The following is a 25,546-nucleotide window of genomic DNA, read 5'->3' as shown; positions in this document are numbered from 1 at the left end:
TCATTGGCCCTGTGGGGGTCCATGCCATCTGGTCTACCCCGTGGGCTGGCCTCTCCTGACGCTTCTTCTTCCTGCCGGGCAGAGTCTAGGTCAGATCTTGGAGGCGGCCGTGAACGTGGGCAGCCGCACGCTGGAGATCCAGCTGGATGCACTGCTGGCTGCCCTGCATGCCCAGGTAGGCTGTGGGGTTGAGGCCAGAGAGGAGCCTTTGGTAGGAATGTTATCCTGTGAGGAGCTAGGCCAGGAGCCTGGGGCTGGGTGGTCCAGCTGCGAGGGGCTAGCAGATGGTCCCCACGAATTGTCCAACGTGATCTTCCTGTGCCCCAGCCACGTGCCTCCTTCTGTACTCAGTGTGGTACTTGTGTTATGTCGGTGCCCCAGGGTGGGAGGGAAGGGTGGAGAGAAGTGGGGTCAGCCTGTGTTGAGCCCTGTTGCAGGGGCTGCTGCTGGGGTCTCTGTGTGCATGGGATTGGCCTGGCGTTGGGATGTAGGCCTGTTCAGGCATAGCTGTGTTTTTGCTCTGTGTGCTCCACCAGTCTTTCTGGTTATTCTTCGCATTGTGCTCGGTTCCCTCTGCTAGCCTCTCCCCGGATGTTCTCCATGCCCCTCAGCACTTGGACAACTCACTCACCACTGGGCAGACTCCCACGAGCGGGGGCTTTAGTCCTAGGAGGGGGAGAGTTTTCCGGGTCTGGACGAAGGTCCCTGCTGTGGAGAAAACAGCAGAGGAGGGAGGTGGGACAGTGAGGGGGCCGGTGTGGCTGGAGTGGGCCTTGCCCTCACCCTGAGAGAAGTGGGTCCTGTGGCCAGGCTTTGGGCAGGGAGCTGACCTGGAGGGACTCCCTCCAGTGCATGGTAGGCGGTGGCAGGAGGTGGCTGCAGCATCGAGGTAAGGGGGACTGGGGCTCAAGTGGGGTGGGCAGAGGTATACTGAGTGGCGAATTCTGGGGTGAGAGAGGGAGGGACGGGTGACTGCCCACAGGGGTGAGGGCTGTGGTGCGTGGAGTACCTGGCAGGGCTCTGTAAGGAGGTGCTGGCCTGCAGTGATGGCCAGTCAGGGAGGGGCCTAGGGGCATCTGCATGTCACTGCATTGGGTGGGGATCCTGAGGAACTGAGTGCACACAGGGTGGAGGCCCGGGTGGGCTGTGGGTACCCAGGGTAGGCAGAGGCTGTAGCAGGAGCCGAGGAGGAGGGTCTTTAAGGGGCGGCTGGCCAGCTGTGCAGATGCTGCCTGAGATCAAAGCTGATGAGGCTGAGACTGGCTGCTGGCTTGGTGTTGGTCATAAGGTGTCCCCAGAGGGCAGTGAGGTGGGGCTGTGGGGATGGAGGTCTGATTGGACTTTCTGGATGAGAAAAGAGGAGCGCAGGAGGCTGGAGACTGCGAGGGTAGGTAGCTCTTACAGAGATTTCGTGGAGGAGAAGCACAGAAGTGTGAATTGGCTTATTTGCACCATGCCCACTGTAGCCTCTGCTGGCCCCTCCCACCCCTGCCGGAATGCTAACTGGATCTAGGAATACTCAGCTCCCTGATGTAATGGGCCATGCTGCCCGGATCCTTGGCCCTGGCACTGCCAGCTGAACCCTCAACCCTTGGTCCTTGCCAAGGGGAAGGCCAAGGGCTATAACAGAGCTATTAAAAAGTAATAAAAGCATTTTGAACGATTACATGGTGGTGAGCTTGAAAACTATCAAATGGATAGATTTCTAGAAAAATAGAAAATGTCAAAATTGGCAGAAGAAAGAGAAAACTTGAATAAACCAATAAAGAAATGGAAATAATATTCCAGGACTGTCCCTCCTTAAAACAAACTCAGGACCCAAATGGTTTTGCGGTTGGGATCTACTGAGCTTTTGAGGAAAACTTAATTCCTGTCCTCACAATTGCTTTGGGAATCAGAAAGATCCAAAGCTGCCTGATTTGTTCTGTGAGGCCAGCCTTCATTCCAAATCCATATTGGGCCCTTTGAGAAAATCTAAGTGTGTAGTTTTGAGTGTTGATGTAAAGATCTCATAGAAAATAGCTGCTAACTGCATCTAGCACTGTACTTTTGAAACACGTGATCAAGTAAGTTTAGCCCAGGAATGCTAGCCTTGTTCAGCTTTCAAAATCTATTGGCGCATCTTATCACCGTAATAGATAAAAGAAAAATATCTGATCCCAATCGATGCCGCAAAAGCTTATGATGAAGCTCAACACCTATTTACCATTAAAAACTCTTAGCAAACTAGCACTAGAAAAGAGCTTCTTAACCTTATACAGTTTACACACCTGTCTTAGTCATCTAGTGTTGCTGTAACAGAAATACCACAAGGATGTCTTTAACAAAGAGAAGCTTACTCTCTCACAGTCCAGTAGGCTAGAAGTCTGAATTCAGGGCACCGGGTTCAGGGGAAGGCTTTCTCTCTCTGTCTGCTCTGGAGGGAAGTCCTATTCGTCAGTGTTCCCTTGGTCTGGAAGCATCTCAGCACAGGGACCTCAGGTCCAAAGGATGTACTCTGCTCCTGGTGCTGCTTTTTTGGTGATATGAGGTCTCCATGTCTCCCTGCTTGGCTTCTCTCCTTTATATCTCAAAAGAGATTGGCTTAAGACACTACCTAATCTTGTAGCCCTCATCAGTGTAACTGCCGATAATCCGTTTTATTATATCATAGTGATAGGATTTACAACATATGGGAAAACCACATAAAATGGTGGACAATCACGCAATACTGAGAATCACGGCCCAGCTCAGTTGTCAGAGATTTTGGGACACAATTCAATTCGTGACATATACCCAAACCCCCAGTACACATCCCAGTTAATGGGAAACTTGGGGTACGGTCCCTTTAAGATCAAGAGCAGAAAGAACCTTGACCATCCCTTGGGTGTAACCCATGGCCAATGCAATAAGGAAAGAAAAAGGCGTGGGGCTTGAAAGAGAAGACGGATTGTCATTTGTCATCCGCTGCCCCACCTTTCTTGTCCTATTCTCAGCGTTGTATTCATAGCACATGCATCCTTTTAACATAGCTCTCCTCAGCTAGCATGTATACTGCATAAGGTCAGGAGTTCGGTCTGTTGTTCGTAGGCTATGCCCATGCACCTAGAATAGCACCTGCCCCTTAGTGAGCACTCAGTAAGTACTTGTTCAATGGATGACTGAGTCATCCATCTAGAAAACTAGCTGAATCCATGCATAAACTGTTAGAGCTAATAAGAAATTTCAGGAACGTCGTCAGATACAAGCCCAACCTATAAAAATCAATAGCACTTCACTACACCTAGTAACCAACTGATGCCTTTGACTTAATGGTGTTGGCAAAGAGTATGAGTATACCATGAACTGCCAGAAGAATGAACAGACCTGTCTTGGAAGAAGTACAGCCAGAATGCTCCTGAGAAGCAAGGATGGTGAGACTTCATCTCCTATACTTTGGACATGTTATCAGGAAGGAGCAATCCCTGGAGAAGGACATCATGCTTGGTAAAGTAGAGGGTCAGCGGAAAAAAGGAAGACCCTCAGTGAGATGGATTGACACAGTGGCTGCAACAATGGGCTTAGACATGACGACGATGGTGAGGCTGGTGCTTTCGTTCTGTTGTACATAGGGTCCTTATGACTCGGAACTGAGTCACCTAACAACAACAAGAAGTAACCAACTAGAAGGTGTATTTATGATGGCAACAAAAATTTAGAAGTACAGGCAGTCCCCGGGTTACAAATGAGTTTCCCTTCCTGTCTTTAATTTGCATTTGTACATTAATCAGAACAGTTAGGTACAGCTCGTATCTAATGCCAGTTAGTCACGTATTTATCTTAGTATGTAGTGTACTTTCTATGCTAAAAAACATTAAAGAAATACTTCCAGATGCACTAAACATCTTTAACATGATAATACAGTGATAACGATTTTTTTTTTTATTCATAGTGACCCCACATCACAGACTAGAGCCACTCCATAGGGCTTTCTTTTTTTAATTTTTATTATGCTTTTAAGTGCAAGTTTACAAATCAAGCCAGTCTCTCAAACAAAAATTTATATACACCCTGATATATACTCCTAGTCGCTCTCCCCCAATGAGACAGCACTCTCCTTCTGTCTACCCTGTATTTCTGTGTCCATCCAGCCAGCCTCTGTCCCCCAATAATGTTTTGATGCACGTTGTACAGTAGCACCTGTTTGTTATTGTGAACCATTGCCACGTACCTCGAATTTTTAATATAGTAGGCTTTATGGGAGTTGGTTCCTAACTACAGGTTGTACGTAAGTTGGACGTTAGTAACCATGGGACTGCCTGTATCTGGGAATTAACCTAACCAGACGTCCAAGACCTCGATAGAGAAAAGTTTACACTTCTAAACACATAATAGAAAAAATGACAGATGTAGCACATATCATTCACTTGATATAAGTAAGTTTGGTTAGATTGGCTGCTAACCAAAAGGTCAGCAGTTTAAATTCACCGGCCACCCCTCAGAAACCCTATGGGGCAGTTCTACTCTGTCCTCCTACAGGGTCACTGTGAGTTGGAATTGACTCCATGGCAATGGGTTTTTTTAATATAAAAATGCACAAAACAACAGACATTTGCAAAAACTATAAAAACAGATACTTGTTGCTTTAGAATGGTTACTATGGTGGATGGGAGTGGGGAACAGGTAGAAAAGGGAAACACATATACACTCTGAGAAGGTGGGAAAAAATGTCATTTCTTTTTCTTTGAACTCTGTTCATGTCTTTTTTTTTCTTCTTCCTATTGGGTTTTAGGTCTTTTACATATTAATCTGTAGCAGTTTGTTATAGTCTAGTATCATATATGCCTAAGTATTTGTTCCTACTTTATCCTTTGATTTTATGGTACTTTTTTTTGCCACGCAAATTTTTACGTCATCTTTTACCCACCTTCTGCGTTTTAGTTTGTTTTGTTATACTTAGAAAAACCTTTCAAACAGGCAATGTCAAAGTCTCTATTCCCCTCCTACTTTTTTTCTTATTAATATTTTATTTTGCACAGCAAAGTCTGCTCCCATTCAGCAATTTTTAGACATAATGGTCAGTGATATGGGTCCATAAAGTTTTTATTTTGTTGTAGTTGAGAATAGATTCAGCAAAGCAGACACCAGTTCAGCTGTTTCTGCACGTACAATTCAGAGACAGTGACGACATCCTTTGAGTTGTGCAACCATTCTTACCCTCCTTGTCTGAGTTGTTCCCCCTCATGCTTTTATTGTTTGATCCATTTGAAATTTATTTGAGGGAAGGAGCGAATGAGAATTGACTTTTTTTTTCCCCCCAGATGACTACCCATTTGCTTTAGTTGTCATATTACCCAAACATAACACCTTAGAACAACCACCGTTTACAATCTTGTGGTCACTGTGGGTCGGGAATCCTGGGTCAGCTCAGCCAGGTGGTTCTGGCTCAGGGTCTCTTCCAAAGGTGCAGTCAAGGTGTCTGCCAGGGCTGCATCATCTGAAGGCTCCAAAGGCTGGAGGGTCCCCTTCCAAGATGGCTCCTCACATGGCTATTGGCTAGGAGGCTTCAGTTCCTCACTGCGTGAACCTCTCCAAAGGGCTGCTTGAGTGTTCTCACAGCATGGGAGCTGGCTCCCCTGCATGGCTCATCCTGCAAGAGAGCAAAGAGGAGGCTGTAGCTCCTTTTGCGATCAGATTTGGTGTTTACAGTGGAAATGACAGGGCCTCACCTGGGAGCAGAGCCCCTCGGCCAGAGCCTCCCCTTCTCTCTCCTTCCGTCTGTTCCTGAGAACTGCCAAAGTCCGGCTTGTGGTGGAACTTGAGGCTCTGGGGGCTTTGTTCCATGCTCGGTCTTCTCATGGACCGTAACATGGCTTTAGTGCCCTTTGCTATGACACTGGGGACTGAGAGTGGGAAGCCAGGGTGTCACCCCCAGCTCCTAACAGGTGAGAGTGGGAGGAGCCTCTGGGAAAGCCCCAAAGTCAAGACTGCTGCAGCCTGGTGTTGACTTGTTACCAGTGCAACAACTTTTTACTTAATTTACTATTTTTGAATGAATGTTTGCCCAGGGAAGTAGGTAACTGTCGTCTTTATAAAAAAGCTTCTTCTGGGGATTTGTCCTCTTGGGCGCTCGTGGGAAGGCAGGAGGTAGTGGAGTGAGGACTTTTCCAGGCTCTTGAGATGAGGAACAGCTGTGAGAAAGTCTGTGTGTGTGTCCCTGACCAATGGGGGTGTGTGTGCGTGTGTGTGTGTGTGTGTGTGTCCCATCCGTCTGTCTCCCTCCCCACCACAAGGGGGCAGGTGTGGACCCTGAAGCAGTCTCTGATTATGTGGGAGAGGCCCCCAGCTCCCCTGCCTTTGACCTGGACCGCTGGGACCCACCCCTTTAAGTGCTTCATTTCCTCATGGCTGGGCCCCAGCCCCCAGCTGCCCCTTGGTGACCCCTGCCCTCTGTCCCTGGAACAGATCTGCGTGCCGGTAGAGTTGTCCAGCCCCTTGGTGGTCAGCAACCAAAAGGAGGTGCTGCGCTGCTTCACTGTGCTTGGTGAGCAGGTGGGGAGGGTGGGGGCTCTCTGGACTCAAGGGTCATCCAGCTTTAGGCTGGCCCAGAGTCAGGACAGAAGGAGGGGTGCTGGGGGCTCTGTGGGCACTCCCCAGCATATGAGAAGCTTCAGTGGGCCTCTGAGAATCTGTGTCCCACATACCACCACACTTCCTGTCCTATGAGAGCACTGAGGTCTCAGGCTGTAGAGCACTCCCCAGGGAGCCTGGCAACGCTAGGCCATTGGGGTCCTGAGCACAGGAGCACCCAGACCTGTGTGTAGAACCCCTTCATCCCCCCAAGGCTTCTCTGGGTGGTTCTAATAGGAACCCTTTGGTTGCCCTGTGACAAAGGCCAGCCAGTGGTGTTGCGGGGGCTGCCATGTAGATCCTTGCCCTTGCTGGCCCCTTGGGGACTTGTCCCTGTGACTCCGCCTGGTGGGAGAGGCAGACACAGATAGTTGTCCTGTTAGGCCCAGGTAGGGCTAGGCAAAGGGCTGGCTCCTTACGCCTGCCTTCTTGTTCGGGAGGCTGGGCAGGGGCCTCCCCTGGGTGGTGGTGTAGGCTCCAAGGAGGGGGTTCGGCCTGGTGATGGGGACGAACAGACAAGTTCCTAGCCCACCCGAGAAGTTCAGCCCTTAATGAGTAGGTGTGGGGCAGAGCTGGCTGACTGCAGGTTTTTGCAGCCTGCTTCGCCCCTGACCGCCTGCTGGCCTTCCTGCTGCCCAAGCTGGACACCAACAACGAGCGAGTCCGTGTGGGCTCCCTGCAGGTCCTAAGGCATATCATCAACTCGGCTGGTGAGTGCCCTTCGCACCCGAGGAAGGCGCCGTCCGTTGTTCAGGTGAAAAGTAGCACCCTGACTTGAATTCTTGAAAGATTTTTCCCAACTGCCTGTTTTGCAAGATTTCAGGCTTTTTTAAAGTTGCAGGAACAGTACAGTGGAGCTGTCAGCCTGCCTGCCACTTAGAGGTCTAGTGCTGCACTCCTCCCACAGACGGCTGTGCCAGGGTGCTCTTGGGCTTTCCCTATGACGGGTGGGCGGGCAGCCGGTGTGACGTGGCCAAGTGTCAAATGCTGTCTCTTCTCACAGCTTTCCCTCCATTGAGGGCTAAGCAGGGGCACACGTGGACTGGCTGTCTCTTTAGACTCTTGGAGTCAAGAAAAATTCCCCACGTTTTTTCTCTTGGTCTTTCCCGACACTGACATTTCTGAAGAGTCTGGCCGGTTAATTATAGAATTTCCCTGTGTCTGATGCTCCCTCGTGATTAGACCCAAGGGACCAGGCTGGTGGGATGGGTGCTAATGACAGGGCCCTGCGTTGAAGGCTGGTGGGATGGGTGCTAATGACAGGGCCTTGCGCTGAAGGCTGGTGGGGTGGGTGCTAATGACAGGGCCCTGCGCTGAAGGCTGGTGGGGTGGGTGCTAATGACAGGGCCCTGCGTTGAAGGCTGGTGGGTGGGTGCTAATGACAGGGCCCTGCGTTGAAGGCTGGTGGGGTGGGTGCTAATGACAGGGCCCTGCGTTGAAGGCTGGTGGGTGGGTGCTAATGACAGGGCCCTGCGTTGAAGGCTGGTGGGGTGGGTGCTAATGACAGGGCCCTGCGCTGAAGGCTGGTGGGGTGGGTGCTAATGACAGGGCCCTGCGTTGAAGGCTGGTGGGGTGGGTGCTAATGACAGGGCCCTGCGTTGAAGGCTGGTGGGGTGGGTGCTAATGACAGGGCCCTGCATTGAAGGCTGGTGGGGTGGGTGCTAATGACAGGGCCCTGCGTTGAAGGCTGGTGGGGTGGGTGCTAATGACAGGGCCCTGCGTTGAAGGCTGGTGGGGTGGGTGCTAATGACAGGGCCCTGCGTTGAAGGCTGGTGGGTGGGTGCTAATGACAGCGCCCTGCGTTGAAGGCTGGTGGGGTGGGTGCTAATGACAGGGCCCTGCGTTGAAGGCTGGTGGGGTGGGTGCTAATGACAGGGCCCTGTGTTGAAGGCTGGTGGGTGGGTGCTAATGACAGGGCCCTGCGTTGAAGGCTGGTGGGGTGGGTGCTAATGACAGGGCCCTGTGTTGAAGGTTGGTGGGTGGGTGCTAATGACAGGGCCCTGCGTTGAAGGCTGGTGGGGTGGGTACTAATGACTGACAGGGCCCTGCGTTGAAGGCTGATGGAGTGGGTGTTAATGAGCTAGGCCTGTTTCACACAGAGCATGTTGGTACCTTGTCTGTGCATTGCCTGTCTTGGAATCAGCAATCTGTGGCAATGCTGGTGAGCTCAGAGAGGGTTTTACGTCTTAGAAGGTCATAAAGGTAAATAGGAGTATGTGACAGAGACCCAAGTGGCGGGGACACCTGCAATGGCACTTTCCACAATGGGTATGGCCCACCCTGTGAGGATCTTCCCTGTGGGGATTTTTGCTGGCCTGACAGGCTTGGCTGCAAGCAGGCAGTTTTCAGAGCTGTGGGAATGATGTAGAAGCAGCTTGGGAAAAGGGCAAGGATTTGAGAGGGTAGTGGCATTGGGACCACAACCCAGATTGTGCCACTGAGCTACAAGTCTGCTGATGGCGCTGCAGAACCCTGGCACCCTTAGCGGGCCAGCACAGCCCACGATGGCCAGACTGCCTCCGAGGGCCTGCTACTTTGGATGATACTCCACCCGAGCCCAGGTTGGGTGCTGCGGAGGGTGCGGGGCAGCTGAGCGGAAAGGAAAGCACCCCCTCCTTAAGCAGTGCTTTAGCCGCCCCATGGGGACCCCATGAGGTAGCATGCTGTCCTCAGGTAACTGAGGTTGAGAACTGTAAAGCTACATGCTGTCTGGCACATCCGGGGGGTGGTATGGAGATGAGGCCCTGGCCCTCTAGGGGCCGGTGGCTTCGGTCTGTGTCTTAGTGGGGACTGAGCCATCCTGGGGGTCTCTTGCAGCTGCTCAGATGGAAGTCCGGAAGCTTTTCATCCTTTCCTCCATGCGGCACCCCCTTCTGGACACCAATAACAAGGTAGCCGTGACCGGAGCACAAGCAGGGCCAGTGCAGGGGCACCTGCTGCCTCCTATGGGGGCTGGTGCTCCTGCACCTTACTCTCAATGCCGGAGACCAGGGTGACAGCGACCAGGTCAGTCCCCTGTGCCAGCTCAGGATTGGCTTCCCTGCAGGACCCAGAGGGTTCTCCTGCCACCCCAGGGTCACTGCAGCCTGTGTGCTGCCTACTGGGCCTGCTCGCGGGGCCTTCTCTGAGAAGCTCATCATTCTCCCCCAGCAGTCACTGACATTGACCCAGCAGGCTCAAGTGGCCTGCATCCTCAGCCTGAACGCCCACGTGCTGCCACTGCCCACTTGGTCCATGGGGGGCTGGGAGTCAGGGCAGTGGCCGCCGAGGCTGGGGTTGCCTGGGTTGGCAAAAGAAGGCTGAGGTGGGCAGCGTGTGGGAGGAGCTGGCCAGGGCGGGGCCTGCATCTCTCCCTGAGGTGGGGAAAAGCATGAGGTGAGGGGCGCTGGCTTGAGGAGAGAGAAGCTGTTCTTGTCCACGGAGGACTGCCAGGTCCTTAGACACCAGCAGGTCATTGAGTGGAGGGTGGGCACTCAGGGTCAAACTGCCAAGGACTGTTTGGACAGCAGCTGCAGGCCAGGTCCTCTCCCTAAAGGGCAAACAATCACAGGGTGATGTACACCAGCCCCAGAGGACACCAGCACGTGTAACTGGGTCAGGGAACACATGCTTGGGGCTAGGGGAGCCAGAGAGCCCAGCCCAGCGGTGGGTGAGCAGGGCTGGGTGTCTAGGGAGTGGGGGCTGGTGGTGGTGAGTGGGGCTGGGTGTCCAGGAGGTGGGGGCTGGTGGTGGTGAGCAGGGCTGGATGTCCAGGAGGTGGGGGCTGGTGGTGATGAGCAGGACCGGGGTGTCCAGGAGGTGGGGGCTGGTGGTGGTAACCGGGGCTGGGTGTCCAGGAGGTGCGGGCTGGTGGTGGTGAGTGGGGCTGGGTGTCCAGGAGGTGGGGGCTGGTGGTGATGAGTGGGACTGGGATGTCCAGGAGGTGGGGGCTGGTGGTGGTGAGTGGGGCTGGGTGTCTAGGGAGTGGGGGCTAGTGGTGATGATTGGGACTGGGTGTCCAGGAGGTGGGGGCTGGTGGCGGTGAGCGGGGCTGGGTGTCCGGGGGTGGGGGTGGGCCCAGAGCCTCTGAAGCGTCGCTTTGATGGAGCTGGGGCCGACACTCCATCAGAGTGGATGAGGAAGGAAGTCAGTGAAAGGGGAGCTTGGAGGGGAGCAGGGGAATTGAGGTCAGAGCTGCTTTCCCCTAAATACCCGAGCGTGACCCCAAGCTGGAGGGAGCCCCTGTGCAGCCGGAGAGACTGCAAAGAAGGCAGATTGGGTGCAGGTACAGGTGTAGGTATGGGTGGGGGTACAAATGAAGGTGTGGGTGCAGGTACAGGAGTGGGTATGGGTGTGTGTGCAGGTGTGGGCAGGAGTACAGGTGCAGTGAGGGTGCAAGTACAGGTGTGCGTGCTGGTGCAGGTGTAGATGTGGGCAGGCGTACAGGTGCAGGTGTGGGAGCAGGTTGAGCGCAGGTGGGGATGTGGGGGCAAATGCAGTGCAGGTGGAGGAAGGGCGAGCCTTCATCTCCCAGCAGGACCGTGAAGAGCCTGCCTTGAGCACTCTGTCTCCCCCCTTGTCCCAGCAGGTGAAGCGGGCTGTGGTACAGGTGATCAGTGCCATGGCCCACCACGGCTACCTGGAGCAGCCCGGAGGCCAGGCGATGATGGAGTATATTGTGCAGCAGTGTGCACTGCCCCCTGAGCTGCAGGTGAGGCCACCATACCTGCTCCCCGGTGGCACCTCCTTTGTCAGGCTGTGGGCATCTGCTGGAGGGGCCTGGGCTGAGCACCAAGTGCTCTCTCCAGTTGTGAGTCAAGGTCGGTGCCCCAGCGGGGCCTGGTTCACATCACTTGGCAGAAGCAGGAGAGACACTTCGCTATCTTTGGGCTTTTCTATTTAGAAAGTCACCAAGCAAGTGCCAAGGTCAGGAAAGGACAGGTGCACTGTCCTCACAACACTGGCATCTTGACTGTGGTGCCCTCTATACCCAGAATCGAGCAGTAGAGCTCAGTAAGAGTGTGTGTGGTCATGGGCACGTTGTTGCTCTTAGCTGCCATCAGATTGGCCCCCAGCTCACAGTGACCCACGCACAATGGAACGAAACACTGCCTGGCCCTGTGCCATCCCCACGACTGGTTGCAGATCAGACCGTTGTGACCCACAGGGCTTTCACTGGCTGATTTTTGGAAGTAGGTCACCATGCCTTTCTTCCTAGTCTGTCTTAGTCTGAAGTTCTGCTGAAACCTGTTCAGAATCACAGCAACACACAAGCCCCCGCTGGCAGATGGGTGATGGCTGCACACGAGGCGTTTGCTGCGTTGGCTGAAGACTGAATGCAGGTCTCCCGCATGGAAGGCAAGAACTCCATTGCTGAACTCCACTGCCCTCTGTGGGTATTTCGTTCCTTTGCGTTTAATAAAAGGAAGCTTTCTCAAGCATGAACGTTTGCTAAGAGCGTCAGATCTGGGGCTTTCCTGCAGGCCTCTGGGGAGTGGGGTCCTACTGTTCTTGTGGCCCCTCTTTTTGGCAGCGCTGAGGGTCTCCAGGTATGAGAGTTCCTGCTGCTCGTCAGCACCTGCTCAGTGTCTTGTTCTCTTAGCCATCCCAATAGGTGGTACTTCACTGTGGCTTAATGCCAGCTGAAAGTGAAGAGGACGTGAAGCACTTGTTGATGAAGATCAAAGACCACAGCCTTCAGTATGGATTACACCTCAACGTAAAGAAAACAGAAATCCTCATAACTGGACCAGTCAGCAACATCATGATAAATGGAGACAAGATTGAAGTTGTCAAGGATTTCATTTTACTTGGATCCACAGTCAACACCCATGGAAGCAGCAGTCAGGAAATCACACGACCTTTGCTTTGGGACAATCTGCAAAAGACCTCTTTAAAGTGTTCAAAAGCAAAGACGTCACTTTGAGGACTAAGGTGCCCCTAACCCAAGCCATGGTGTTTTCAGTTGCTTCACATGTGTACGAAAATTGTACAATAAATAAGGAAGACCAAAGAAGAATTGATGCCTTCAAATTACAATGTCGGTGAAGAATATTGAATACACCATGGACTGTCAGAAGAATGAACAAGGCTGTCTTGGAAGAAATACAGCCAGAGTGCTCCTTTGAAGTGAGGATGGTGAGACTACGTGTCACGTACTTTGGACATGTTATCAGGAGGGTCCAGTCCCTGGAGAAGGACATCCATGCTTGGTAAAGTAGAGGCAAAAAAGAGGAAGACGCTCAATGAGGTGGATTGACAGAGTGGCTGCAACGATGGGGTCAAACAAGAGCAACGACGGTGAGAATGGCGGAGGACCAGGCACTGTTTCATTCTGTCGTATACAGGGTTGCTATGAGTCGAAACCACCTTGGTGGCACCTAACAGCAACAACAGGGATTATGGTTGGTTATGACTTATTACTCTTGTACTGTACTGCTGGAAGTGATCTGTTCATATTTTGTTGAGAATTTTTATATTTCTTCATGAGAGATTTTGGTCTGCCCTTTCTTTGCCTTGTCTGTAATGCTAATGAGTTTAATTTCTGGAAGAGTCTGTCAAGAATTATTTTTCTCTTAAATCTTTGGTAGAACTCACCAGTGAAACCATGTAGGCCTGGAGGTTTCTCTGTTGGGACATTCTTAGTCGTGAATTCAGTTTCTTCAGTAGGCAGGACTATTTGGGGTATCTGTTTTTCTTGAATAAGCTTTGGTGGTGTATCTCTGGGTTGCGGGTCCCAAGACCACCTCTGTGTTTGGTGATTTGCCTAGAAGGACTCAGCAGGGCTCAGAGGCAGTTATACTCACAGCTGTAGTTTATCACAACGAGTAAATGACCCATATCAGGTGGGTTCTGAGGGAGGGGCAGCACAGTATACTCCCTCTTGCAGCAACGGGATGCAGCAGCGTGTCAGCCCAGGGACACCTATCAAAAACTGAGTCCAGGGTTGTTATTGGGGGCTGGTCATATAGGCGCTCTGCCAGCCACAGCCACCCAAGTTCCAGACTCCCAGAAGGAAAGCAGGCGCTCAGTGCCTCAAGCAGCCCAACCATCTTAATACTTAGAGAATGTTTCAAAAAGCCGTTCCAGGACTCTAGGCACAGTCCGGCCCTGCAAGCAGACCTTCTAAAGATCAAGCTGCTGCTAACACATTGTCTTTCCAGAGTTTTCTCCTTTTGTCTAAGTTGTTGAATTTGTGGGCATAAAACTGAGATTGCTCTTTTAACATATTACAAATTCAACTTTTTAATAGTCTTTCTAGATGATACACTTTTTTCCCCCAACCCTAGAGCTAGGCAAGCTGATTCTAAAACAACATGGGAAAAACAACAAGCAAAACATGCCTGCGCAACCACGTGTATTTATCACTTCTTTCCCCAATAGCAAGTTATTTCTAATATTTGATACCTTTTGTGCTAATTAATAAACACTCCCTTGCAGAAATATTTGAAACTTAGCATGACTACCTCTGAAGTGAGGATTCCATTGGGGGCTAAGGAGTGCTAACTCGCTTCTGGGATGCGCAGCACTACCCAAGGGTGTGGGTGAAACATTGACACAGACGCACACGCAGCTGTGTTTATCCTGGAGTTAGACAACACGTTTCTAAGAAAAAACTGATTATTGCTGAGTTAGTGGTACTTTCTACTATCATTAATTTTCAGTTAAACATGGTTTTATGATTTTTTCACTTTAAGTAGTTTGTTAATCCTTAAAACTAACTTTAATCCTTGAAATTAAGTATAAAGGCCTTGGACTTCTTTATCTCTTCTTAGGCACTCTGTCAGTTTCTGCAAAAACAGCTGGGAGTTTGATAGGGATTGTGTTGACTCTGTAGATCAGTTTGAGGAGTATTGCCATCTTAGGGAAACCCTGGTGGCACAGTGGTTAAGTGGTACAGCTGCTAACCAAAAGGTCGGCAGTTCGAATCCACCAGGTGCTCCTTGGAAACTATGCAGCAGTTCTACCCTGTCCTATAGGGTCACTGTAAGTCGGAATCGACTCGACAGCAATGGCTTTGGTTTTGCCATCTTAGCAATATTAAGTCTTCTGATCCATGATGTCTCTCCATTTATTTAGATCTTCTTTCATTTCCTTCAATAGTGTTTTGTACTTTTTAGAGTATAAGTTTTATACTTCCTTTATTAAATTTATTCCTAAGTATTCTTTTGATGCTACTGTAAATGTAATTGTTTTCTTAGTTTAATTTTTGTTTTGTTCATTGCTACTGTATAGAAACAAAATTGTTTTTCATATTGATCTTGTATATTGCAACCTTGCTGAGTTCATGTGTTAGCTCTAATAGTTTTTTTAATTGATTCCTTAAGATTTACTGTGTACAAGATCATGTTATCTGCATATAGAAATAGTTTTACTTCTCCCTTTCTTATCTGAATGCCTTTTATTTCTTTTTTTGGCCTAATTGCCCTGGCCAGAGCCCCCAGTACACTGTTGAACAAAAATGGTGAAAGTGTACCTTCTTGTCTTGTTCCATTTCTTGGGGTGAAAGAATTTACTGTTTTACCACTAAGTGTGATGTTAGCTGTGGGTTTTTCATAGGTGCCCTTTATTAGGTTGAGGAAGTCCCCTCTGTTCCTCGTTTGTCGAATGTTGTTATCATGAGGGGATGTTGGATTTTGTCAGATCTTTTTCTGCGTCTACTGAGATGATCACCTGGGTTTTGTCCTTTATTCCAGTGATAAGCTGTGTCACATTAACCGACTTTTAGATGTTGGACTACCCTTGGATTTCTAGGGTACATCCCACCTGGTCATGGTGTATAATCCTCTTTACATGTTGCTGGATTCAGTTTACTGCTATTTTGTTGAAGATCTTTGCATCTGTATTCATGAGGAATCTGGGTTTGCAGTTTGTTTTCTTGTGATGTCTTTGGCATTCTTTATTTTATCCACACACATGCATACACTGCACGTACACACACAGTTTCTTTTTTTCTGAATCATTTGAGAGTAAGTTGGAGACATTTTGCCCGTTTAAAATCCCTAAATACTGAGCATGTTGTTTATTTTCTGAAAATAAAGACAGTCTCCTACCTAATCATGGTACAGTTGTCAGAATCAGAAAATTCAACATGAGACCATACTGTTACTTTGTTGTTGTTAGGTGCTGTTGAGTCTGTTCTGACTCATAGCGGCCCTGTGCACAACAGAACGAAACACTGCCCGGTCCTGCGCCATCCTCAAAATTGTTGCTATGCTTGAGCCCATTGTTGCAGCCACTGTGTCAGTCCACCTCGTTGAGGGTCTTCCTCTTTTCCGCTGACCCTGTACTCTGCCAAGCATGATGTCCTTCTCCAGGAACTGATCCCTTCCAACATGTCCAAAGTATGTAAGACGCAGTCTCGCCATCCTTGCCTCTAAGGAGCATTCTGGCTGCACTTCTTCCAAGACAAATTTCTTCGTTCTTTTGGCAGTCCATGGGGTATTCAATATTCTTCCCTGAAACAATTCAAAGGCGTCAACTCTTCTTCGGTCTTCCTTATTCATTGTCCAGCTTTCACACGCATACGATGCGATTGAAAATACCATGGCTTGGGTCAGGCGCACCTTAGTCTTCAGGGTGACATCTTTGCTCTTCAACACTTTGAAGAGGTCCTTTGCAGCAGATTTACCCAATGCAATGCATCTTTTGATTTCTTGACTGCTGCTTCCATGGCTGTTGATTGTGGATCCAAGTAAAATGAAATCCTTGACAACTTCAGTCTTTTCTCCGTTTATCATGATGTTCCTCATTGGTCCAGTTGTGAGGATTTTTGTTTTCTTTATGTTGAGGTGTGATCCATACTGAAGGCTGTGGTCTTTGATCTTCGTTAGTAAGTGCTTCAAGTCCTCTTCACTTTCAGCAAGCCAGGTTGTGTCATCTGCATAATGCAGGTTGTTAATGAGTCTTCCTCCAATCCTGATGCCCCGCTCTTCTTCATATAGTCCAGCTTCTTGGATTATTTGCTCAGCATACAGATTGAATAGGTATGGTGAAAGAATACAACCCTGACGCACACCTTTCCTGACTTTAAACCAATCAAATCCCCTTATTCTGTCTGAACAACTGCCTCTTGATCTATGTAAAGGTTCCTCATGAGCACAATTAAGTGTTCTGGAATTCCCATTCTTTGCAAAGTTATCCGTAATTTGTTATGATCCACACAGTGGAATGCCTTTGCATAGTCAATAAAACACAGGTAAACATCCTTCTGGTATTCTCTGCTTTCAGCCAGGATCCATCTGACATCAGCAGTGATATCCCTGGTTCCATGTCCTCTTCTGAAACCGGCTTGAATTTCTGGCAGTTCCCTGTCAATATACTGCTGCAGCAGAAATGTGGATCTCTTCCAGTCAGTTGGCCAGGAAACTGTCTTCCATATTTCTTGGCACAGACGAGTGAGCACCCCCAGTGCTGCATCCGTTTGTTGAAACATCTCAGTTGATATTCCATGAATTCCTGGAGCCTTGTTTTTTGCCAGTGCCTTCAGAGCAGCTTGGACTTCTTCCTTCAGTACCATCGGTTCCTGGTCGTATGCTACCTCTTGAAATAGTTGAACACCGACTAATTCTTTTTGGTATAATGATTCTGTATTCCTTTTATCTTCTTCCTGTGTCGTTTAATATTTTCCCTATAGAATCCTTCACTATTGCAACTCAATCGAGGCTTGAATTTTTTCTTCAGTTCTTTCAGCTTGAGAAACGCCGAGCGTGTTCTTCCCTTTTGGTTTTCCATTTCCAGCTCTTTGCACATGTCATTATAATACTTTACTTTGTCTTCTCAAGCTGCCCTTTGAAATCTTCTGTTCAGTTCTTTTATTTCATCAATTCTTCCTTTTGCTTTAGCTGCTGGACGTTCAAGAGCAAGTTTCAGAGTTTCCTCTAACATCCATCTTGGTCTTTTCTTTCTTTCCTGTCTTTTCCATGACCTCTTGCTTTCTTCATGGATGATGTCCTTGATGTCATTCCACAACTCGTCTGGTCTTCGGTCACCAGTGATCAGTGCATCAAATCTGTTCTTCAGATGGTCTCTAAATTCAGGTGGGATATACTTAAGGTCATATTTTGGCTCTCGTGGACTTGCTCTGATTTTCTTCAGTTTCAGCTTGAATTTGCTGTTCCACAGCCGGCCCCTGGCGTTGTTCTAACTGATGATATCGAGCTTTTCCATTGCCTCTTTCCACAGATGTAGTCGATTTGATTTCTGTGTATTCCATCTGGCGAGGTCCGTGTGTCAGGTTGTCGTACTGTGGGGGCTTGGGTGTTGCTGTGATGCTGGAAGCTATGTCACCGGTATTCAGATACCAGCAGGGTCACCCATGGAGGACAGGTTTTAGCTGAGCTTCCAGACTAAGAGAGACTAGGAAGAAGGACCCGGCAGTCTACATCTGAAAACATTAGGCAGTGAAAACCTTATGAATAGCAGTGGAACATTGTCTGATATAGTGCTGGAAGATGAGCCCCTCAGGTCGGAAGGCACTCAAAAGATGACTGGGGAAGAGCTGACTCCTCAAAGTAGAGTCGACCTTAATGACATGGGTGGAGTAAAGCTTCCGGGACCTTCATTTGCTGACGTGGCATGACTCAAAATGAGAAGAAACAGCTGCAAACATCCATTACTAATAGGAGCCTGGAATGTACAAAGTATGAATCTAGGCAAATTGGCAATCATCAAAAATGAAATGGAATGCATAAACATCGATATCCTAGGCATTAGTGAGCTGAAATGGACTGGTGGCCATTTTGAATCGGATAATCATATGGTCTACTATGCTGGGAACGACAATTTGAGGAGGAATGGTGTTGCATTCATTGTCAAAAAGAACATTTCAAGATCTATTCTGAAGTACAACACTGTCAGTGATAGGATAATATCTATACACCTACAAGGAAGACCAGTTAATACGACTATTATTCAAATATACGCACCAACCTCTAGGGCCAAAGATGAAGAAATAGATTTTTATCAGCTGCTGCAGCCTGAAATTGATCGAACATGCAATCAAGATGCATTGATAATTACTGGTGATTTTAATGCAAAAGTTGGAAACAAAGAAGAAGGACCAGTATTTGGAAAATATGGCTTTGGTGATAGAAACGATGCTGGAGATGGAATGACAGAATTTTGCAAGACCAACAACTTCTTCATTGCAAGTACCTACTTTCACCAACATAAACGGCGACTGTACACACGGACTGTTACTTTAGTGTGACTAATCCGTAGTCCATGTTCTTATCTCAGCAGCGTCTCAGTTACATCCTTGGTAGCTACTTCCTTGTCCAGGATCCAGTCCAGAGTCATGCATTGTATTTAGTTGTTACGTTTCTTTAGCCTCCTTTCTTTGTGCTTCTGGACCTTGATATCTTTTAGAGTTCGGAAAGGCTGTTTTGCAGACTCTCCCTCTGTTGGGGTCTGGTTGGTGTTTACAGGTGGTGAGATTCTGGTGTTTCTGCCGGGAATGCCGTGTGTCCTCCAGTGCCTCACGTGAGAGGCTGGTGGTCTGGGCTGTTAGGGTAGTGGTGCTGCTGGCTCTGATTGCTTGCTGGGGCTTGGCCTCTGCTCTAGGGAGTTACCGCCAATTCCCTGGTCATTAAGAAGTCGTTTGTAGGGAGTTGCTTTGAGACTCAGTCAACATCTTCTTGCTCATCAAACTTTTACCCACTAGTTTTAACATCGACTGGTGATTCCTTAACTCCATTAATTTGTCTTTGTTTATTCTTCGGAACTCTGCTGTAATAAAGTTGTATGTTTGTACATGCACACATTCATATGTTCGTATACACATTCCTGCGTCCACACGGGCGCACGTTCCTGCGTCCACACGGGCGCACGTTCATGCGTTCACACGTTCATACACTCATGTTCATAACTCACAGATTTATGTGTTCATACAATCACACGTTCATATTTGCATAGTCATGTGTTCATGCATGTTCGTGTGTTCATACTTTCACAGTTCATAACTCCTGTTCGTATGTTTATAACTCATATTTGTACGTTCATGCAATCATATATTCGTATTTCTAAAAGTTCACATGTTGCTGTATCCATATGCTCACGTTCATATGTTCATACAGACATGTTCTCATGTTCATACGCTCACGCGGTCGCACGTTCACACATTCATATGGACATTTACCTACTCACTTGTTACTATGTTCATGCATTCACACATTTCTGTTTATAACTCACATGTTCCTGTGTTCACGTGTCCTTATGTTCACACAATCGTATGCATGCCTCAGTGTGGACCTTGGGCTCCTACCTCATGCAGTGGTCTGTACCCATTACTGCCGTTGGTTTTGGTGCTCAAGCTGTCCCAGATTTGGCCAGTGGAAGCCCCTTTATGCTGGCTCCTGTGTCCTTTTTTTTTATTATTGTGGTAAAATATATATAATAGAACATTTACTGTTTCAACGTTTTTTGCAGGTACAACTCAGTGGCATTAATTACAGTCACCATCACTGCAACAGAAACTCAGTCCCCGTCACGTGACACCTGCCCTTTCTACCCTGTGTCCTCTCGACGGGTCCCCACCGTCCTTTGCATGCTCCCATACTTCTTGGCACAAAAAGTCGCCTAGGCCCACCTCAGGCTTCCCTGCCCAGTACCGTGGGCCCTTTTCAGATGAGAGGTTGTTATCCCTCATTTCTGGGACTTTCATCTCTGTCATTTCTATAAACGCTCCCTGTTCTCTGTCGTCTCTGATGCTGGCCCTTCTGTTGTCTGTCAGTGTTTGCCCTCTACATCTCGTAGGCTTCTTTTTTCTCGTTCTTTTAAAATTTCTGTTCTTTCTCTCTCCTTGCAGGCTTCTTCAATCTATTCTTCAAAGTTGGTAATTTCTTCCTTGGCTATATCCATTTACTATTTTTTTTTTAAACTTTTATTGTGCTTTAAGTGAAAATATATCCATTTAACTATTAATTTCCTGAATCGAATTCTTTATTTTAACTGTTATAATTATTCACATAATATTCCTGGAGTGTTTTTCTTGTTCTTGCTTCATATTGCTCCCATTTTCCCATTTATAGTATGTTTATGAGGCTAAGCACTCGTTCTTGGCCTGTGTGTGTGTCCGGTGGCCTTGGCGTCTGGGTCCTCTCGATGTTCTTTATCAGGTAGTTTGCATTTTCTCTTGGATTTCTTTGTTAACCCAAATGTATTTTTTAGGGTGTTTAAACATGTTCATCTTTCCATTTGCGGGTTTGTGATTTTATTGCATTGTATACACTGAATTTGGCCAGGATGATTTCTGCTTTTGAGTGTCTGCTGAGATTTCCTTTTCAACCTAACAGATGATCAGGTTTTAAAAATTGTTTGAGTGCGTTTGGTGTAAAGTTCTATCTGTATTTTAGAGCATGCTTAAAAGTTGTTGTTCAAGGCCTTGATGTCGATTATTTCTTTGCTTCGACCTTTGGTTTCCAGGGGAGATGTGTGAAATTTTCCCACAATCTCTGTGGTTTTGCAGTTTCTCTCTGTAGTTTCAGTTTTTGCCTTTTGGTGTTCAGAGCACCCTGTGTATGTGCTTCCTGTGGCTGCTGCAACGCATACCACACACTGGGTGACTTCTGAGAACAGAAATTCGTTGTCTTTCCGTTCTGGAGGCTGGGAGTCTGAGTTCAGGGCACCGGCAGGACCACGCTCTCTATTGGCCCTAGGGGGGGAGCCTTCCTTGTCTCTGGTTTCTGGTGGCCCCAGGGGTTCCTTGGTTAGTAGAGGCGTCTTCACACGTCTGGCTGTCTTCCGTCTGTGTGTGTCTGCGTCCCTTCTCCTCTTTTATGAGGGTACCACTCAGTGAGAATAGCATCCGCCCTACTCCAGTGTGATCTCGTGTTAACCTAGCTGACCACATCTTCAAAGACCTGGTTTCTAGACAGGGCCACGCTCACAGGTACCGGGGTTAGGACCTGATGCATCTTTTTTTTGTGACACACTTTATGACACCCTTGCAGAGAAGTCTCCCGGATCCAGGTTTTGGGGCCTTAACTCCGTGGGTGAGGGGACCACAGCCGCTGCTGGGAGTGGCCACTTACCTCCCGAGGCTGCTGCGGTAGACAGTTGGTGGTAGGAATGCAGCAGCTCTTCTGTGGTGCCGTTTTCCACATTATCTGTGCCTCCCATGTCAGTAGACGGAGGACTTGGCGCACCACTGCTGACAGGAGTGCTTGGTGTCCTTCACTTTGCAGACCAGCACTGAGCCAGCACCTGCCTTCAGGGTGGCCACAGCGCAGGGTGGGGTTTCAGTCTGAGGCTGGCAGGGGCCGGATGGTGCCTTGCGGCGGAGTGCCTGGCCCTGCTGGTGAATCATACATAAGAGGGCAGGTTGCCCTGCGGCCACCCACACACACTTTTGCCCCCAGCCCAAGAGGCAGGGCCTGGGCAGTGAGGACCTGCCTGCGGACAGCGTACGCGCGATCAGCATCAGCACCCTCTACCTCATCAGCACCACTGTGGACAGGATGAGCGACGTGAGTGCGTGGCCCCCGCCAGCCCACCCCCAGCCTGTCGGGGAGTACCCCGTTCTGGCTGTGCCCCCGAGTAGAGCCCTCAGCACAGGGTCCCCCCCACCCTCCTCTGAGCCCTTGCCCATGTGGGGTCACACCTGCTCTGTGACGGACCATTCTCCCTCCAACCCTGGTCAAGTTGACCATAAAGGGCGGCAGTGGGCAGCCCTTCCTGGGGCCCTCGCAGCTTATTGCTCTTAGCAGGACAAGCAGAGAGTCTGCCCAGCCCTTCCTGAGCCTGGAGCAGGGATGGGCACACATGGGACAGACTGGCCTCCAGAGCGGTCCAGGCCCCCACGTGTCTCCTGTGGGCGCTGCCTCTCCGGGCCTGTCCGGGCTCCCCTGCCCACTGGGGACCACCGCCCGCAGACCAGGCACTCTGCCCCCAGGTGCTCTGGCCGTACCTGCTCGAGTTCCTCACACCCGTGCAGTTCACCGGAGCGCTGACCCCACTCTGCCGGAGCCTGGCACATCTGGCCCTGAAGAGGCAGGAGGCTGGGGCCGACGCCTTCCTCAGCCAGTACGAGGCCAGCGGTGTGTGCCGTCCTGCCTGGCGCCGAGGGGTCTGGGAGTCTGGGGCATGGCTTCCCCGTGTGACGGCGCCCTTGTGCTCTCGTTTCAGCGAACCTCCCGTCACCCTATGCCATAACTGCCAGACTGCTGGTGAGCGCTGCCCTGGTTCTGGGTCCCAGGAGGTGGGGGGGGCGCTCCCCTGCTGCTCAGTTCTGGCGGCCACCTGGGGGGAGCTGTGTGCAGCCAAGCATGCCTCCTCCAGCCAGCCTGCTTCTCACCGCCACCCCCTGCAGGTCGTGTCCTCTGACCCCTATGTGGGGGATGGCCGTGGTGCGGCCTCACTGCGGCTGCTGCACGTCCTTCATCAACACATCCACCCTCTGCTGGGCCCGAGGTGGGAGACGACTATCCCCCGGCTGGTGCAGCACCTGGACGGTGAGGCCCCGCAGCCCCGCGGGGGGCTGGGGTCTGGTTGATGGGAGGAGCAGCCTCTGTGGTAGGTCAGGATGGCGCTCCCAGTGCAGTTACATTGTGGGAAGTGGCCCAGCTCTAGGCCTGGTCACCTGGGCAGGTAGGGCAGGTACTGGCTGCTGGGTTGCCGAGGCCACACCTGTGTGTATGGGGTAGGCCTGCATGGCCAGGCCCAGGCCGACTGGGTTTCTGCTCCTCCCAGAATGCACCGAGGAAACCCTGTCGCGGAAGGAATGGGAGGAAAAGCTTTTGATGGTGAGAAACGAAGGGAAGGCAGGGTAGCCTGTCCCAGCACAGAGCCCGCAGATACTAGGGGTCTGTGGTGCCCTCTCCCCTGGACATACTCCATCCCCAGTGGCATCTCTTCTCGCTCACAGTTCCTGAGGGACACTCTGGCCGTCGTGTCTGACAACACATGGGTCTCCCAGCTGAGCCTGGAGATGTGCAAGCAGCTGCCCTGCTACAACGGGATGCCCCAGGAGAAGGTGCGTGGGTCCTGAGTGCCAGGCCCCTTCCATTGCAGGTTGGGGGTCAGCTACCCTGCTACAACGGGGCACCCCAAGAGGTACGGCCTGTGCACTGGGCCCTGTTCCATGACAGGTCAGGGGTCAGCAGCCTGCACCACCCAGGGAGCAAACACTGGAGCCAGGGCCTGACCCGGGCAGTCTGGCTTGGGACCAGTTGAATGGTGCAGCCTCTCCCTCCTCTGGCGCTGCTGGCCGTGACTTCTTCGTGCCTTTGCTGGGCCACGTTTGCACCAGCTCAGGGTCCTGCTATGGCTCAGCTGGTGTTTTCTCCAAGCACACTGCCCCTTGTCCCCCCAGCCCTGATGTCCTGTCACTTGGTGCCTGAGCTCCCACTCTGGTGGCCCCGGCGTCCGGCACAGCCTTCTCTGGGTCAGCCAGGGCATTATTGGCAGGGCTGTGGCTCCCGTGCATCTCTCCACTCTGGAGTGAATGCCCCCGTGCTCTGTGCTCTGTTCCAGAACTTCCTGTATAAATGCATAGGGACCACCTTGGGTGCTGTATCCAGTAAGGAGGTGGTGAGGAAACACCTTCAAGAGCTGCTGGAGACGGCCAGATACCAGGAGGAGGCGGAGCACGAGGTGCCCCAAGAGCCACTGTGTGTGCAGTCTGGACGTGTGTGTGGGGGCAGTGTTTGCACATCATGCGCACACGTGCACATATGTGTGTGCATGCGAACCCTGTGCATGTGTGTGTACCCCTGACACGCTGCTCTCAGGGCCAGCCCAGGCCCCTCCCCTGCTTGTCAGGCATCTTCCTCCAGGCTGGCCTGCCCTGCCTCCTACCCTGAGACCAGTGCCTTGTGCAGCAACAGGCCCCTCCTGGGAGGCCAGCTCTGCTCCTGAGTCAATGGCAGGCCCACCAGGCCCTCGCCGCAGGCTCAGGTCCAGGAGAAGCCTCTGGGCAGAAGTGGGGCGCAGTGCTGTCCTTTGTGCCCCTCCCACCCTTTGGCCAGATGTCCCCAGGCCTGTGTGTGGGAGGCCCTCACCTTGCAAGCCCCTGTGTGACCCCCAGGGCCTGGCCTGCTGCTTCGGCATCTGTGCTATTTCACACCTGGACGATGCCCTGGCCCAGCTGGAGGACTTTGTAAGGTCTGACGTGTTCAGGAAGTCCGTCGGCATCTTGAGCATTTTCAAGGTATGGAGGGCAGGCAGGTGGGGGTGGGGTGGGGTGGGGGACCCAGGGACATGCCCGGTCCAGATCTGTGATCTGTGTCCCTGTGGCATCAGGGGAGGGTGTAGTGCCCCTTGGGACAACTCTGTTTCTCTCAGCAACGTGGTCCCGCCGGACGCCTAGGCCCAGCCCAAGTGTGGGCTCCTCCCAAGCAGAGGAGGGCAGGACTGAGCAAGCCAGTGAGCAAGCCTTGGGACTGCCTACCAAGCGTTTTGGAATCTGCTCTGCCCCCTGGTGGCCATGGCTACTAAGCATATTTGGAGCCAGGCACCATTAAAGAAGAAGGGATAGCAGAGGCCATATATGTCCCCTTGGTCTTGTTCTGCTCACCCGTCCCCCTTTGTCCCCAGGCCCGGCTGGGCAGTATCCCTGTGGTCAGCGGTGCTTTTGCCGTCATTGACCGACTCTGGCCCTTCTTCCCTGGAAGGACTTGCTAGTTAGAGCCCCGACGCCTGCCTTGGTGGAGGGCATTTGTATAATCAGAGTTGTGCCCTTCACTGACCCAGGATCGGAGCGAGAGCGAGGTGGAGAAGGTGAAGGGCACCCTGATCCTGTGCTACGGGCACGTGGCTGCGCAGGCGCCCCGCGAGCTGGTGCTGGCCCGGGTGGAGGCAGATATCCTGCGGAACATGTTCCAGTACTTCAGCACCAAGGTGGGCCGGTCCCCGCCCTGGGGGCACTCACATGGGCCTCGTCTTGTGACTCTCTTGCTTTCTGTTGTTCAGGTTCTGGGGATAAAAGTAGAAACCAAGGTACAGTGCTCAGAGCCGAGCGTGACTCTGCTTTCAGGCTCTC

The 25,546-nt window shown here is 50.8% G+C and overlaps 1 protein-coding gene across 15 annotated transcripts in view; it reads left to right on the top strand.

Moving 5' to 3' along the window:
* The window catches only part of MROH1 (maestro heat like repeat family member 1), a 63,458-nt gene that overhangs the window by 19,246 nt on the left and 18,666 nt on the right, over positions 1–25,546 (top strand). For 10 of the 15 annotated variants that reach the window (XR_007513234.1, XM_049853602.1, XM_049853604.1 and 7 more), the window contains 14 exons: positions 83–175; positions 6,424–6,502; positions 7,185–7,298; positions 9,406–9,479; positions 11,153–11,278; positions 21,927–22,034; positions 22,460–22,604; positions 22,693–22,733; positions 22,877–23,018; positions 23,257–23,309; positions 23,432–23,539; positions 24,040–24,159; positions 24,593–24,715; positions 25,258–25,503. Coding sequence is in view for 14 of the 15 variants with exons in the window: in XM_049853602.1 (XP_049709559.1) it covers positions 83–175; positions 6,424–6,502; positions 7,185–7,298; positions 9,406–9,479; positions 11,153–11,278; positions 21,927–22,034; positions 22,460–22,604; positions 22,693–22,733; positions 22,877–23,018; positions 23,257–23,309; positions 23,432–23,539; positions 24,040–24,159; positions 24,593–24,715; positions 25,258–25,503 (1,572 nt within the window). In the remaining variant the exon portion in view is untranslated. The remainder of the gene's footprint in view (positions 1–82; positions 176–6,423; positions 6,503–7,184; positions 7,299–9,405; positions 9,480–11,152; positions 11,279–21,926; positions 22,035–22,459; positions 22,605–22,692; positions 22,734–22,876; positions 23,019–23,256; positions 23,310–23,431; positions 23,540–24,039; positions 24,160–24,592; positions 24,716–25,257; positions 25,504–25,546) is intronic. The other 5 variants (XM_049853608.1, XM_049853607.1, XM_049853610.1 and 2 more) reach the window with 5 other exon arrangements.

The sequence above is a fragment of the Elephas maximus genome, chromosome 15, assembly GCF_024166365.1.
Source record: "Elephas maximus indicus isolate mEleMax1 chromosome 15, mEleMax1 primary haplotype, whole genome shotgun sequence".
NCBI lineage: Eukaryota > Metazoa > Chordata > Mammalia > Proboscidea > Elephantidae > Elephas > Elephas maximus.
The sequence above is the reverse complement of the archived record's forward strand: the minus strand, read 5'-3'. Positions and strand labels throughout refer to the sequence as shown.